Source organism: Mus caroli, unplaced genomic scaffold (genome assembly GCF_978045245.1).
Source record: "Mus caroli unplaced genomic scaffold, Mus_caroli_1 scaffold_2, whole genome shotgun sequence".
In the NCBI taxonomy this organism is placed as follows: domain Eukaryota; kingdom Metazoa; phylum Chordata; class Mammalia; order Rodentia; family Muridae; genus Mus; species Mus caroli.
The window spans coordinates 158440303-158455643 of record NW_028227257.1 but is presented as its reverse complement, the minus strand read 5'-3'; the positions used below and the strand labels follow the sequence as shown (position 1 = coordinate 158455643).

The window sequence follows — 15341 nt, the reverse complement described above, 5'->3', positions numbered from 1 at the left end:
GCGTGCTGAGGGTTTTGGTAGCACCCTGGACAGCGCGTTCCGGCAGAAGTAGACCTGGAGCGCCTGTGGCTGGGTCAGCACCACGCAGGCACGCCTCCCTCCCCCGCATCTGACTCGCGCTCGAATGCACAGCCTCGCACCTCACGACCCAGCGCCTCCATTTCCCTTCCGTCACTCTCTCATCTCCCCACCAAGCTCCCTCTCCCTAAAAAATCTCTTGGGCCCTTTCCACTTTCCAATCTCCAGACTGAGAGGATCACGGCTACTCCCCCCATCTAACCTCGGCGGCGGAGAGCACAGCAGCGCGTCCCTGCACCCTGACTGGAACATACACACACGCACGAGCACTGGCATACGCAGACAGCACGTTTCCTGTCCCTGTGTGACACCCACCCTCGTCGCGCTGCCGCTCCAGCCCTCGCGCGGTGCCCTTCTCCCGCCACACATACTAACTAGCACACGCACGCACTCTCGTGCAGGGTCGAGGCGAAGGCAGCTTGCCCACAGCCACTTGGAGGCGACCGGCGCCAGTCTAGCAGAACCCATGGCGTCTCCCGGCTCCGGTTTTTGGTCCTTCGGATCTGAAGATGGCTCTGCGGATCCTGAGAACCCGGGCACAGGTAGGAAAATCAGGACCTGCAACGGGAGAGCTTTGTGGGTGGTTTAGGGTTTGCAGGGCTACGCTGATCATCAAAGCTTTGACATCTGCAACAGGAAACTTATTCCGGCGCTTCGCCCGGCTCTCTGGGTTAAGTCCGTAACTGTATGAGAACACCAACCCCTCCCGACCCCACCCCAGTCCTTTGTCCCCTTGGGGAAAAGCCCAGGGTTGTCTAGGCCCCTTCCCCTAAACGTAGGCTCCTGAAAGACTGCAGCGTCTGCGGGAGTCAGAAATCAAGGATCTAGGCTTTGCCTCGGGACGTCTAGACCCTGGGCAGGGAAAGACAAAATGGGAGCAGGATAGAGTTTGGGGTCTGAAAGGCAAGCGCGGTGAGAAACAAACAGCCCCGGGTTTAGGAAAGGCAGCCCAGGTGATGGCAGGGAGAGTCTGGAAACCCGAGGACCTGGCGAACAAAGTGCAAAGGGCGGCGGTGTGGGCTGCTTTCTTTCTGGGACACCGCAAGTCGAGGGCTGGTCCCGGCGTCAGATTCCCTCGGACTCCCCCACCTGCTGAAAGCAGAGTCGCTAGCTGGTGGCCGCTCCGAGTTTGGCGCTGGGCCCCCAGACTCTGGACTCAAAGACCTGGTTCACTTGGAACGAAAATTCTCACTCGCCCGTCTGTTTTCTTTCCGATTCGCGTTTCTCTGCCTGGCGATTGCAGCGAGAGCGTGGTGCCAGGTGGCCCAAAAGTTCACGGGCGGCATCGGAAACAAGCTGTGCGGTGAGTGGTGGCACTGATAGGGAGAAGGGCTGGCAAGGTCGGGGGCCCGCGGCTGGCGGGAGCAACATCGCCGGCTCCGCTCTGAGCCTGCAGCCTAGGTTGGCCGAATCCCTGGGTTGCGGGTGGGTGGGAATGTAGGAGCGGAGACTATCCCCAGCTGACTCAGGTCCCGCGTTCCGTGTCTTTGTCCAGCTCTGCTCTATGGAGACTCCGGGAAGCCAGCGGAGGGCGGCGGGAGCGAGACCTCGCGGGCCGCCACCGGGAAGGTCGTCTGCACCTGCGACCAAAAACCCTGCAACTGCCCCAAAGGGGACGTCAACTACGCGTTTCTGCACGCAACAGGTAAATGGGCCGGCTGGCCAGGACCATGCTCCACTCCGCACACTTCTGACCCCTCCAAATGGATGTCAGGGTCGGGTGAGAACTCTGAGAATCTTCCACGGAATTGAAAGGATGTGGGGTCTGTGGGCTGGAGGGCGCCGAGGCCCTGGACTTCCCCAACCAGAATCAGCGGCCACAGCGCCCTGCACTGCGCAGCCTCGATAGTTGGAGGTGGCAGTGTGTGCATTGGTAGACTTCTTGGTGCTGCCCCAGCCTCTGAGTAGCACAGATTTCCAAAATACCCTACAAAGTAGTTCAAGTAGTTCGGAATTGCAGGGATTTTTAGGTGTTCGACTGGATCCAAAGTAGTTTGTAACTGTGATTTCAACAAGGAACGATCCTGTTTACCCGAGCCCAAGGCGCTAAATTTTACCTACGCATGCATGATTCCCAGGCTCACAAACAGCGCGCACACACACACACACACACACACACACCAACTTTGGAAACATCTGGCCTTCAAAAAAGCCAGAGATCATAACTTGGCTTGAACAGCCTTTCCTGGTTTGCTCGAAGGCGTTTCTCAAACATTCGGAAGTGGAGTATTGACAAACCATTAAGATGATTTACTCAAATGTAGGACAAATGCTTGTGAAACAGACAGATTGAGACACTCTTTTTGGAAAATAATAAACCAAGCAACATAATATGTTACAAATAAAATACGAAACTTAATTCCGGAAGGGAATTTTATTCGCTTGTTTCCAGATGCTCTGATTTTGCTTGAAACAGGGTCTTCTCCCCTCTAACCCGATCTGGTCTCCAATTCCCAGAGATCCCCCTTACTTCAGCCTCCTGAGCACTGTGTGTACGGTGCTAATCAAATCAGCTCAAAGCAAAATTGCCCATTCAGTAATTGCCTGTATCTTTGCATAGCGAAGTCTAAAGTGTCCTTCCCATTCTGTTCTTTAGACCTGCTGCCAGCGTGTGACGGAGAAAGGCCCACTCTGGCATTTCTACAAGATGTTATGAACATTTTGCTTCAGTACGTGGTGAAAAGTTTCGATAGATCAACTAAAGTGATCGATTTCCATTACCCCAATGAGCTTCTTCAAGAGTATAATTGGGAATTGGCAGACCAACCGCAAAATCTGGAGGAAATTTTGACGCATTGCCAAACAACTCTAAAATATGCAATTAAAACAGGTACTGTGCAACCAGCAATAATAAAGGGGTTTTTTTTTCTTCTACAATTTTCCTTTTTTTTCCCTATAAAACCGTTTCTCCTATGTTGGATGGGTCGTGTTATTTTCAAAATTGCAAAGTTACATTCGCTTAAAAATAGTCATTATTGGAGTGATTCAAAGACACCTTGCTAACAATAACCGAGCTGTCATCGGGGTATAAATTGTCAGATTGGCACGGAGACTAATCGGAGGTTGTAGAAGCAACCATTTGTCAGCAGGAGCCAGTACAAACGACCCAAAATGGGGAAAGAAAGGGTATGTAAAAGGGGACCCGGAAAAACTAAAGACGGAATCCAGTATGCCTGAACTCCAGGGCATTGTTGGCAATTTCCTTGACATGGACCTAGTCAAGAACCCCAGCTAACCAGCCTCCATAATCTTCAGGCTGGAGGTAGAAGGTTAAAAAGCGTTGTTTCAAAAGACTAAATTTTAGATTTGAATTCCAATTTTTCTCCTGGTTTGAAAAAATTATGGAGACACTCGAGTGTGTGCACCCCTCCCCACCCCCACCTCCACACACCACAATATAGACTAGCTTAGCAGTCCAGCAGTATTACTCAAGGATTTGTCTCCTATATGGCTACTGAGTATGTGGATAAGAATACCAACACCTTTAAGGGGCCATTTTAAACATGTGTAGAATACTCTATTAGAGTCTCAAGGCAGCCTTTAAAACAGGATAAAACGATGCTGAAGTCCAGGTGCAACATCATTTGAGTACCTCCCCAGCTTTCTTCCACCCAGATCCTGAGTGTAGGGCTTTTTTTCCTACATTGTCTCTAATCATCTTGATACATTGTGAAACAGAGTAAAGTGATAAATATAAATGCCTTTCTGAGCTGGAGGAGGGAAGGCTTATGGATTAACAATGATTTGTAGAATTAAAAAGGTTTACTGGCAACTAACAAATGTGAAATATTAAGTAACCATTAGTTACCTTGCAAACGTCATGTTTTATGCTGCCATTTTGTGGGTAGTTTGTTAGGATAACAAACTGCAAACATTTTAACATTTTTGCTACAAAAATGGTTTAGACTTTTCTCGCCTGAGCATTCTTTATATGGTTAGAGAAAAAGGTTTGCACAGAAGCCTCAGAAAATTGATTTATTGTGTAATTATTATCCACTTTGTAAGAATGTAGAGGTGCAAATAGATATGAGGGGAAATGAGTTTAACTTGTTGATTTCCATGGATTATAGATATTTTTTAGATATCGTCAGTTACTCCTCCTGAAAAGCCAGCAGGATACACATGCCAGGCATGAAAAGATACTCTGCTCCCACATACTTTGCACATACGCATCCACACAAACTGGAGCAAGGCTTTTAATCCTTTTCTGCTTGACCCATTCCCCACACCTTACATTTAAATATGCTAATGGAAACTACTACCATTTGTTTATTCTGCTCACAAATAAAAAAAGAATACACACTTTTTTTTTCCTCTTAGTTTTTAAAAGCTGCTAGCTAGTCTTTGAAACGCATTTAGAATTAAGACAATGGGAATTGCCAATCAATGGAAGTCAAAGTCCTGTGTAGCAATGCTCTATTTGGAGAATAAATGGGTCCATTAAATTATCAGATTTTTGTTATGAATTTTGAAAAACTGTTAGTCAAATATTGCTGTGGTGCATCTCGTTTAAAGTGAAGATGAAAATCTGTTAGATTAGGATGAATATCTCAATATTATTGATTCCATGTATTGTCTCCTGCCCATATATCTCTAAGTAGCACCTCAAAAAAAAAATCATCATACGTAGCTTTTGTCTTCAACTGGAAAGCTGGTGGCTTCTTATGCTGTTAGTGTCCTGTTTGGCAGCTGACACTACCTAGTCTATCAAAACATTTGCCCTCCCTGTCACCATCCAATATTCTTATGATACTTTGAAGACCATATCACCTGGTCCCTCTTAACCTAATTTTCATCTGGCCTCGAAATTTAGAAAGGATAGAAGGGTAGTGGAGATTTTTAAATGAGGTAGGTGTCTGTGTCACGTTTAAATCACTTGTAAAGTAGTGTTAGAACTAGAAACCTCCATGAATGGTAGGATTCTAGAATGGTATCTTCTGGGATTGCTTTCTTCATTTGCATTGGCTGGGGGGGGCATAGAGTAATGTTAATTTAGTCTTCAATCTTTAAGAGAAACCTTAGACAAAGGGAAATGAACAAATGTAGGAGGAGCATCCTTCTGTGGGTTGTCAGTTTCCAGACCGCAGTTTTAGAGGACTTTTGGCTTCTCTCCATCTGTCTGAGGAGAACCAGGTCTCTTTTGCCAGGTACTAGTTTTTGTGCATCCTTTAGGACTCATTTGCTAATCTGTGCAGGAGACTCCTCATGCTCATATCACACGGACCAGGGGCCACTGCAGAATGCCAGCTCTGCTGGAACTGTTTCTTATGCTCTCAGGCAGCCCTGGATGGGTGCAGTGGGAAACCACCAGAGGCAGTGCACAGAGCCCACAGGAGCAGAGCAAACGTAATTAGGGGGATATTTCTGCCAGAGCCCCAAATGGCATGCTGTTCTGGCCTGTCAAACTACCTAGCTCTGTAGTTTCACAGTGAGGGAAAGCTGTGGTGCAGGAGAACGTCAGATAAAATTGCAGACCGAAGGGGGGGGGGAGTATATGGAGGGAAGGAAACCCAGTAACAGAAACATCAAGCTTGCATTTAGTTTACCATGAGTATTTGTTCAGAGCTCCTGCACACTCCTTAGAATTCCTCTCTGTTTTATGCAGATTTTTTTCTGCCAGAATTTTCACAGTTAAATCCTGTGTGGTAATAAGTAGGTTCATCTAGAAATGCATATAAGTTATAAAATAAATCCAGATTGATTTTCACACTCAAAAAATGATTTGGGGACAGAAGAGTGGAGGGCCCTCTGGGGAGAGAAGTAGGCTATGATGTCTGCTTTGGGCTACAATGAAATGGGGAGTCAATGAGGCAGAGAGAAGGGGGTGGCGTCTTGAAACAGCAACTGCAGCTGCTGAGGGACATTATACCTTTTCTGAATGAGTAAACTGATGAAGTCAGAATCAAAGGGACTGCAGAAGAGAAAAGGGGGCAGGACATGATTTGCGGCCATAAAAGAGGTAATGCCACGAATTAACTAGAGGTGCACAAATAGCAGTGCCTCTAAAATGTGCTCCTTCCCACTGCCTGTCTGTTTCCATTGTCAAACTCTATAGCTGCATGCCTAGGGCTGATAAGAGAGCCATCTAGTCCCAGAGATAAGCAATGTGCTTTTTCCAGTGCTGTCCTTTATCTTGTTTTGCCCACACTTGGGATGTGAGACTCACATCACAGGCACTGGACAGATGTCCAGCAAATGATAGATACCATTTTTATCAGATACCACTTCCATAATTAAGCTTCCTCCCAAATTGCTGTTGCTAAACACAACATGGATCTATTGCTAGGTTTCTACAGAATAAGATGGGAAAACAAACTTCCAATGAGATATTTATAATCACATTTCAAATAACAGCCTCCAGGGTATAGAGGGTATAAATAGAATGTCAATCTACTTACAGAATTTTAGAGAAATCTAGAAGTTAATTAGATAATCCTTTTAATGGGTCAGTCTATCCATGAAATATATTTTTTACATATCTGTCAACAAGGCAGTAATGCTGACTGTTAAGCTTTGTTCTAAATCTCAACTATGAGGGACCCTGTTGACTATAATCAAATATTCAGACAGAGAACTGTCAAGAATTAGCTTTGTCTATGCCATCTCTAGATGCTCATCACCTTTGAATCCAAGACTAACCACTCAGCAGAGTGTCCTTTTTTTTTTTTTTTTTTCATTTTTGTCTTGTCTTTGTAATCATCAGTCATTTGTCACTGATATTATTATGGATGCTGGCATGCCTGAAGGCTGTCATGGTATGACTGATTCTCAGAACAACTCAACAAAAGGACTGTTATCGGTATCAATGCAAATAAGAAGAATGATTTGGGATACCATACTGTTTTTGTTTGCAATTATATTGGAAGTATAGTACAAAATGATCTAATCTTCACATTGCAAAGTATATATTATTGTTATAGGACTATTTAGAGTATATCTTAGGGAATACTGAGCCCTAAGAAGCCAGAAGAAGGGTTGCTTGAGCCTGTGTGCACCTATGTGCATGTGATCATGTGTCTTGTGCTCACAGGCACATTTGCATATTTGATTATGGAATATGCATCTCTTGTAACTGAAGTGTCTTTCAAGATCCTTTAGATATAAAAAGCATATGTTTGGGAGATAATTATTTTCACTGGTTGCAATCCTAATTCCATTTTCTTCAGGGCATCCCCGATATTTTAATCAGCTGTCTACTGGATTGGATATGGTTGGATTAGCCGCAGACTGGTTGACATCAACAGCAAACACTAACATGTAAGTAACTGATTACACAAAACCTCTTTTGTGTAAATCCCTTTGCATTATGTATTCTTCTCACTCTGGCATAATTAAAGAAATAACCTTGATGTGTTTTTCATTTTATCAAACTATGCAAATATTTAAAATGCAAAGGAGACTTTTAAACATGTTGATTTAAAATAACACATTACATGAAAGAGAAATAAAGCCCAATGTTGCCTTTTAGATAGTCCTACTATGTAATAGTCTGCATTCAATGTGGTAAACTAGCCCTGCACATTATACCAATATTTGAAGATCTTGCCTTTAAGGCAACAGAAAAATTAGCAATATTTCATAAATCTTGTATACATAATTTTATATTTTATATGATAATCTTTACATCAGTGAATGTGTAAGTTTTTAAAAAGGAGAAATTCTGTGATATTACAATAGTAAATAATTTATCTGAGCTATATACATAAAATATGGTCATTTATATATTTCAGGTTCACCTATGAGATCGCCCCTGTATTTGTGCTGCTAGAATATGTTACACTAAAGAAAATGAGAGAAATCATTGGCTGGCCAGGGGGCTCTGGCGATGGAATCTTTTCTCCTGGTATCTATATTTCATTTTTTTCCTCTGTTTTGTTCTTCTGGTATGCTATATTATAAACATCTGTTCTGTGTTTATGAGCAGGTCACTTAAGCTGTGTTTATGAAAATAATGAGTGTGGCTTAGTCCATTGAACACACTTTGGAGTTTACTAATCCCGTGCTTAAATGCCAATTACTTGTGCTCAGCAGAATATAATCTAACATGATATCATCCTGTACTTCTACCATACCATGCATATAAGATGTATGGATGGTGCTGTTCAAAAGAATACTAATAAAGAAATTCACCCTTGCTGCATTTCTCGGAATGAGTGAAATGAAAGCATCAATTAACACAACACTCAGTGTGTGAAGGTGTGTACCGAGCTACATTCCCTCCGGAGAGCCCATTCCCTCTTTCCTCTAGTCCCTGGAATAATGAGCAGGGAAGTGGATTTAGACTAATTTCAAGGAGGGCAAGGAGTGTGTGGAAAGGTGGTTTCTTAGAGCTAGAAGAAAATTCTGATTTCTTTGAGGTATTTTCTCTCCTCTTTACCATGCCACCCTATCTTTTCCATTTTGCCTTTGATTACCAGCCACTGCCTGCTAAGCTCTGTTATTTACACTTCTCCAAGCCCAGAGAATCAACATGAAGCAAAATGCTGTGATCTTGACTTGATTCCTAGATGAAAAGGTAGTTAGGAAGGCAAAGGGATAAGTCCCTGACCCATGGAAAAGAAGCCTAGTGTCAGAGCAGAGTGGTACCTAACCAGTGAGAGGAAGCCAGTCTTCAGTAAGCTGTTATGGATGGGTGGCAAAGGAGAGACTAGAGTTACCCCTGCAGCTATCAGGCACAGCCAGGCACAGCCAGGCACAGCCAGGCACAGCCAGGCACAGCCAGGCACAGCCAGGCACAGCCAGGCACAGCCAGGCACAGCCAGGCACAGCCAGGCACAGCCAGGCACAGCCAGGCACAGCCAGGCACAGCCAGGCACAGCCAGGCACAGCCAGGCACAGCCAGGCTGGATTCAGATCCCTCTTAAGCAAGTCTGCAAAGGCAGTGAGAGATGAGAGGGCCTGAAGATGAAACAATGACCAAGCAGCAGTGGCCTTGAGGACAAGACTTGTATATGTCTGTCTAACCATCTCACCATGTTGTTTCTTGTACTTAAGTACATAGCATGTTTTTTCAGATGCTAAAGGGAAAAGTGTTAGTTAAATGGGACAGAAAATTAGCCTTTAAAAGCAGTCATTGAACACTAGTCGTGATGGATTCTTTCATTTTCTAGGCTAAATTGTACTTATTCTCCCTTCCTGCTAAGTTTGTGGATTTGTCTTTTATTGTCTGATATTGATGCTTAGAACATATTTTTTATGTAGAACTATGTACAGTTACAAGGGTTACAATGCCAACATCATTTCTACCTTATTCATTCTCATACAGGGTTGATTGTAGGATTCAGTTGTTCCTAAGATGTACCAAGAGCAACATCATGGTTCAGTTTTTATAGCTCACAGAAGTAGGAATCTATTGACTATGAAATTTTTACTAGTCTAAATAGGGGACATGTCTAATTATCTAGCTTGCCATGGCACCTACCTATATGTCCCAGAAAACACACACCCCAAGCAATCCTCATGGTTGGTTCTGCTAGGTTCTGTATGACATAGTGGATGGCGGCAAATCAGTAGGTAGAAGCTATGGAGCTTCATCCTTTGAGCCTGAAGACTCATATGTTCTAACCGTGGTGTAAAAGCCATAGATGTAGTGTTATATTGTGATATAAACATTCCAAAGTTAGAGTGGAGAGCAACAGAAAACAATGTAGATCTGTTTCTGATCAACTTCCTACAAGAAGAGGGATGGTATATAACATCCTTAGTTGCTAGTAAAAGTTTCACTAGGTAACAGCAAGCCTTGCTCCTAGATTAAGGAGTTGAATGATTCAAGGAACAGGAACAGAAAAAGTAGGTTCACACACACGTCCTGGTTTCCTCTGGTCCTGGGAATCAATCTTCACAGTTGGATCTTTGACTTGGACACAATGCTTAATGTGTTTTGACTGTTGTTCAGTTCTGTTCATCCATACCACAAACACCCAGGAACTTGATCCTTTCTGAAATTGCCTCATGATTCCTGGAAGAATTCTGTATATGAGATTTACCTACACTTGCAGAGAGCACTCTAATCTTTGGCGGGTCAAAAAGGATAAGGACTGAGGGAGAAAAGGCCTGCCTTAGTCTCGGTTCTTTTCCTAATGTAATCATTAGAGGCTGTAGGACTTGGGCATCTCTTTTCATCTTCTTGTAGTTTTGCACAAATCCCATCATCATCCTCAGAGCTACAAAGCCTTTTAGCTGTAGGATGACAAAGATGCGAAATGAGGAGCAAGAGACCAGGATTGAAAGCTTCTTGAATAATTACACATGATGCTTCCTTTGTTTATATTCCCCTTCCTTTTCTAACCCTCCATCCCTCACCACCACCCACCACTCCCCACTCACCAACCAACCCCCGCCAGCCTGAGAAATGCATCGAGAGCATCAGTTCTCAACTAGGGAGCCAGTACTGCCCTCCCAAAAGAACAACTGGAATGTATGGATATTTTGGGTTGTTAGTGGCTTGAGAGAAAACACTGTTTTCAACTGGAATCCATGAATGAGGCTAACTACCCAACATTACTTAAGACAATCCTCTTTAAGGAATTCTGCACCTCAACATATCAATGAATGCTAAGGACTGAGAAATCATAAGCTAGAGTGAAACTTGCTCAAAAGCTTTCCTTTGAGTTCAGCATCACACAGTCTGTCCTGGGCATCTGATCCAAACATACTTGACCTGTTTTCTACTATCCTGAATCTCTAGGACCTAACAGGGTAGCAACTGCCTGCATTCTGACTGTACAGATGCCAATGGCTGGTTGATGGCTCTATACCCACTGCCCTGCCTGTATTAGAGCCCAGGGCTCATAAGGCAAAGGTCCTCATAAGGCCCTGCGTAGGCTCTTCAACTTGGCAAAGCCTGCCTGATCCTCAACTAGAAGAAAAGACTAATCAGACCATCCGTGAAATGATCCCAAGAGTTTCGTTCTTGGAGTGGGGCAGAGAGAGAACACTTTGCCTTCTGGCTTCATCTAAGCTTATTCAGTGCCTTCATGTTTCCTAGAGAGCACAAGTCCTAAGGTTCTGAAGAGTCCTGCAGAGTTTCACTGCTTGTGAAGTGAGACCCTTCTTACAGAGCAGAGTAAAACTTGATCAAATAAAACCTTGACAGTCTTGGAGGAAGACAAAAAAGAAATATAATTCTACATGTAGCTGAAATCAGCAGCATTTCATTAATGAATGCAATTGTATCTCAGGTATATCTCTGAGAGAAAGAACTTTTAGACGGAATCAATAGAGGATGAGGAAATGAATGTGGATGTTTATCCCACATTCTACAGGAACCATTAGCAGGCTGCAGAATAAAGGGTAGCTTATTTGTCTCAATCCAAGGTTTGCTGGAAATGAAAAGAAATAACTATTTGCCACCATCATAATATAAGGATTTTACAGGCCTAACATTGAGTGGCTATACACATAAACTAAAGAGAAAAGAAAGAAAAAAATCTTTTTTTCAAAAGTCTCTTCTAGGTGAGTATAGTGGTACATACACGAATCTCAACATTTGCAAGGCTGAGACAGAAGAATCATGAATTCAAAGCCAGCCTGTGCTATATGATAAGACTTTTATTCCCCTTGAAGTCTCTCTTCCCACTCCCTCTTTGTCTCCCTCTCTGTCTTTCTGTCTCTCCAGGGTCTCTGTAGTTCTGGCTGTTCTGGTTCTCACTGTGTAGCCCAGACCCACCTTGAGTGCAAGCACCACCACACTCAGCATTTAAAGTGCTTCTTTTACTGTAGTTGAGGCCCAGTTTGCTTTCCTGATCCCTCTTAGCTGTATCTTTGAATCTGAGAATAGACTTTATAGGAGCTAGAAGGCTTTCCCTGGACGTTAGGTTGTGCTTCCTCCATTTTCCTGCTCATGACTCCTTTTTACCTGGAAAGTTTGTAGTCTACCTGGGTAGCTAGACATATAAAATAATCATACATATAAAACATTCACTGATAATAAGTCTTAAACCTTATTTTAAATTCTTTATGTATGATACCTTTGGACTTATTAAAGACAAAGATGAATTTGCAAAATAATGAGACAAAGATGTTTAGTTTGCAGAAATAATCAAGCCTTAGGTGTTTACTTGATACTGCACCATGCAAAGGTGTCACCACTTTTAGAGTTACTCCTTATTTTGATTTTATAATAATCAGTGCATTATAATGCCACATTGCATCCATATTCAATATCAAATGGCAGAAATATATTTAGGGTCATTTTAGGAATCGTTGAAAATTTTGTCTGAGTTCAAAACCAACATTCATTCATCAGTTATTTCTGAACTCATGTCAGCAACTCAAGCAGAAAGTTTAAAATCAAACATTCTAATATAATACCATCCAAATATGTACCAGCTAAGTATGTACCAGTTAAGTCAAATAATGGAGAAATAGTAATCTTTGTTTTCTATAATTAAGCCATTAAATCTCTGTAACAGCAGACATTTTGTATGTATAGTAAAAATGCATTGCTACTCATAACATACAATAATCTCATAACTGACACTTTAGGCAGCAGTGGCATTGCATGCCATGACACAGAGGGCAAAGTGAGCATGATGTGTGTTTAGAACCAAGGTTACAGTGGCATTGTGTGATGTGACATGAACTGTTGAACACTATCAGAAACATCCCAGATGTGGATGATACATGGTTGATTTTGAAATAATTTTTGGTCCTGGTGTGTTCAGAAACATTTTACTGTTCGCGACTTTTCAGAATCTTCTCCCCACCAAATTAAGTTATATGCTCTCATATTGGGCTGTGACCCACGGTTCAAGCAATTGACCTATTCTAGGTCAGTGAAAATCCAAAGTGCCCCTTGCATGAGAAGTGTTGATAGAGAATGGAAAACAGTAACTGTTTTGTGCCCTCTAGGTGGCGCCATCTCCAACATGTATGCCATGCTCATTGCCCGCTATAAGATGTTTCCAGAAGTCAAGGAGAAGGGGATGGCAGCGGTGCCCAGGCTCATCGCGTTCACATCAGAGCATGTATGTGTTTATGTTCTTTTGAGCATAAGATCGTATCAATGGGCCCAATTGAATGAATAACGCCCGGAAATGCCTTTTCTCAGGATGTGCTCTTTCCAGGAAACATATCTTGAGAAAATGAGGGGAAAGTTGAGTTGAGCTGAGCTGTCCGTTGGGATATGCTCCTTATCTCTGAAATCCAAGGAAACCTCAAAGATAAAGCAGAATTTATATATTTTATTTTAACGAATTATTTTTAATTATGTGTATATCTGTCTATGGGTATGTGCACATGAATACTGCTACTTACAGAGGCCAGAGACCACCCTGGAACGTGTGAGCCACCTGATATGGACGGAAACTGAACTCTAGTTCTCTGCAAGAGCAGTACCTGGATCTCTAACCACTGAGCTGTCTCTCCAACGCCAAAGCAGAATATATCTCATTCCAGATCCCATTCTCCATGTGTCTGTAATACTGTATGATGAGGGATAGGAGCAAAAGAAAAGGCAGTGTGACGTTCAAGTCTTCCAAATCACTGATGCAGTGCTTTATATAATCCAAACTCTACGAGGCCCTGTTGGACTCCTGGTTAAAGCTGGAGTTTTAGGGATTAGATAGTGTCTTAGTCAGGGTTTCTATTCCTGCACAAACATCATGACCAAGAAGCAGTTGGGGAGGAAAGGGTTTATTCAGCTTACATTTCCACACTGCTGTTATCACCAAAGAAAGTCAGGACTGGAACTCAAGCAGGTCAGGAAGCAGGAGCTGATGCAGAGGCCATGGAGGGATGTTCTTTACTGGCTTGCTTCCCCTGGCTTGCTCAGCCTGCTCTCTTACAGAACCAAGACTACCCCAGCCCAGAGATGGTACCACCCACAAGGGGACCTCCCTCCTTGATCACTAATTGAGAAGATGCCTTACAGCTAGATCTCGTGGAGGCATTTCCCCAACTGAAGCTCCTTTCTCTGTGATAACTCCAGCTGTGTCAAGTTGACACAAAAATAGTACAGATAGTTTCAACCCTTGTGGTGCCTTTAGCCATTTAACCGGAAGCTGCCTGACTTCACTTAGTACTGTATTAGTTATGCTTTAGCACAAAACAGTCTAGGGAAAGACTTAATCTCCCTCCTGGTTTCAGACAATTAAGTCCATTGTGGTAAGAAGGAAAGTGGAGCAGAGCAGTCACATCATGATGAGCCAGGAAGCAGAGATCGACAAGCTTTCTCCTCTCTGCTTTTGCTCTGTACCCACTTCCAGTACATGGACTAGTGTTCCCCACTACAGGATGGTCTCACTCCCCTCAGTTGATCATCTCTGGAAACACTCTTATTGTCACACTTAGAAATGCTATGCTCCTCATTCTAAATCTAGTCAAATCACCAATGAAGATTAGACATCATCAGTACCATAAAGAAAGGACATAGGGGTCTTTTCTATCTGATCTTTGAGCCAGATCGCTGCCATGCACTGGTTCCTGCCTACCAGGGTGCTAGCTAGACAGAGGCTAAGAAGTTTGGTCATCTTTGTTATAGATACCACAGTATAGAACTTAATGCCCCTCCTGTGCCCTTCAAAGAGTACATACTACCCCTTCCGCTACCAATTAAGCATGAAAACAATGTTCCAATTGGTTCATATAACAAACAGCCCTTGCTTTCTCTCTTACCTAGCAGTGCACAGCAACAAAGGAACAACACTGCAGTAACCTATCCAACATCATAAGACTAAGTGTTGCCAACACAGGCCTCATGATTTGACCCATGTCAGGAGTTGACTTCTATTTAATTAAAGGTTCTATATGGGTAAAATAACCATAATCTTTCATGTCCCCATTTCCCTGATGTAGATTCAGATCCCTAAATAGTTAAATAGTTCTGTATGTCAGCTTCAAACTGCCCAATACTACAGCTTCAAAATGGTTTTACATTAGACATCCTTTTCTTTGGCTCTCTAAAGTTGCCCCAGCAGCACGCCACCCTATGCTCTCTGCCTTTGGAATTAGCTTTTGAGCCTCACACTTGATAAAGGTGACTTAGCTTGTTTTAGAAAGCTCAGACCTTATGCATGCTCTCAGACTTCTTTTGTAATACTTTTTTTGTATTATAAACTTGAAGTCCATTCTTTCATTTCTAAAAGAGAGAAAGGCAACTCATCTATTTAATTCTCCATTCACATAAATTAAAATGATAATTTTATTATGAACCTTACCTAGTATACCAACTGTCTCTGGCTATAGAATTTTCATTTTGACACATGTATTCTTTTTTAATGTATAATACGTCTGATTATTCTTTGACAGTCCAAAAGTACTTC

The 15341-nt window shown here is 42.9% G+C and overlaps 1 protein-coding gene across 1 annotated transcript in view; it reads left to right on the top strand.

The window, feature by feature from the left end:
* Positions 1-15341, top strand: part of Gad2 (glutamate decarboxylase 2) — a 77046-nt gene continuing 61705 nt past the window's right edge. The window contains exons 1-7 of the mRNA XM_021151030.3: positions 1-620; positions 1322-1381; positions 1574-1723; positions 2675-2908; positions 7245-7335; positions 7809-7921; positions 12931-13046. Coding sequence (XP_021006689.2) covers positions 125-620; positions 1322-1381; positions 1574-1723; positions 2675-2908; positions 7245-7335; positions 7809-7921; positions 12931-13046 — 1260 coding nt within the window. The 5' untranslated portion in view covers positions 1-124. The remainder of the gene's footprint in view (positions 621-1321; positions 1382-1573; positions 1724-2674; positions 2909-7244; positions 7336-7808; positions 7922-12930; positions 13047-15341) is intronic.